We start from the raw sequence: 1,318 nt of genomic DNA, 5'->3' as shown, positions 1-1,318 counted from the left end.
TATATATATATATATATATATATATATATATATCATTTAATGTTCGCTGTCCATGCTGGAATATATATGTATATATATATACATACACACACACACATACACACACAAATAGAGATATATGTGTATTAATAGATCAGTGTTGATATATATATTATTCAGTTTGTATATATGTGTGTATATAATGCTGTGGTCCCAACAGATCAGTGTTGATATATATTGTTCAGTTACCTGAATTTTGATGCCTTTTTCAACTTTTAGCATTTAACCTTTGTCGTATGGCTTCTGCAGCCTTCTTATCTTGTTCATGTTGCTCACGTAACTTTTCAATTTCATCTGTCTTAAACAATATAGAAGAAGGTTTCGAAACTGGGGCATCGTCTTTTAAAGGAGATGTTTCCTGAACTGGTCTCTGTTTCTCTTCTTTCAAAGGAACTGATTTTACAGTTGGTTTGGGAACTGTTTTTGAATATTCAATGGCCTGCCAGAAGAAACACCATATATATATATATGTATTTATGTATTAAAAAAACGATCAACTTTTGATAATATAGTTGTATTTTTACATACTTATAGACTGCATATTACTGTCAAGGGTATAAATTAGACCGAAAATGAAGATTGTATAATTTGTAAAACATTTTTGACTAGTGTTGTGATGAAAATGCTCATCCAAAAAAATTTTTCAAAGAGCTCATAGTCCACATAATGTAATTGGAAATGTCTTCATCAAATTAGATTTTTATTTTTATTTCTATATACACGCATACATAGACACACATATACACACACACAAAAAAACACACACACCCATACACACACACGAACGCACAATTACCTCCCACACACACCACACACACATATACTTCCATACACACATGCACATACACACATGCACACACACACTCACATAAATCCACGTGAACACACATACTTGCGCGTACACACATTATTTAACCAGAGAAACCTTTATAACCATATCCATGTATAATGCTTACACCTTCCCTTTCCTTAGAACTGATTGCCCCCTTATACTTTTAACCACTAGATAAGAAACAAATAAAATCAGAGACAGTTAGAATTCTACCTAGAACTAATTACTAGCCTGCTAGCCTTGGCTATGTCAAGATGGATTTTTATGTATTCTTCTTCCCACTTGGATTTTAAATGTTGCCACAATTATTTATAATATGTCTATTCTACTGTAATTTTCTACATTTTTTGGGCAGCTGAAGATTGCTCTACATATTGCATTTAATGTAATGCTTGCATTACTTAAATAAATGGAGTAGCATGAAACGTGCGTACTGCAGTCATCTTT

The 1,318-nt window shown here is 32.1% G+C and overlaps 1 protein-coding gene across 2 annotated transcripts in view; it reads right to left on the bottom strand.

Annotated features, from left to right (window-relative positions):
- Window positions 1-17: 17 nt before the first annotated feature.
- Window positions 18-1,318, bottom strand: part of LOC106876064 (uncharacterized) — a 26,409-nt gene continuing 25,108 nt past the window's right edge. For both annotated transcript variants that reach the window (XM_052968356.1, XM_014924469.2), the window contains exon 5: window positions 18-478. In XM_052968356.1, coding sequence (XP_052824316.1) covers window positions 248-478 — 231 coding nt within the window. In that variant the 3' untranslated portion in view covers window positions 18-247. The remainder of the gene's footprint in view (window positions 479-1,318) is intronic.

Source organism: Octopus bimaculoides, chromosome 5 (genome assembly GCF_001194135.2).
Source record: "Octopus bimaculoides isolate UCB-OBI-ISO-001 chromosome 5, ASM119413v2, whole genome shotgun sequence".
Taxonomy (NCBI): domain Eukaryota; kingdom Metazoa; phylum Mollusca; class Cephalopoda; order Octopoda; family Octopodidae; genus Octopus; species Octopus bimaculoides.
Note: the sequence above shows the minus strand (reverse complement) of the source record. Positions and strands in the feature narration are given on the sequence as shown.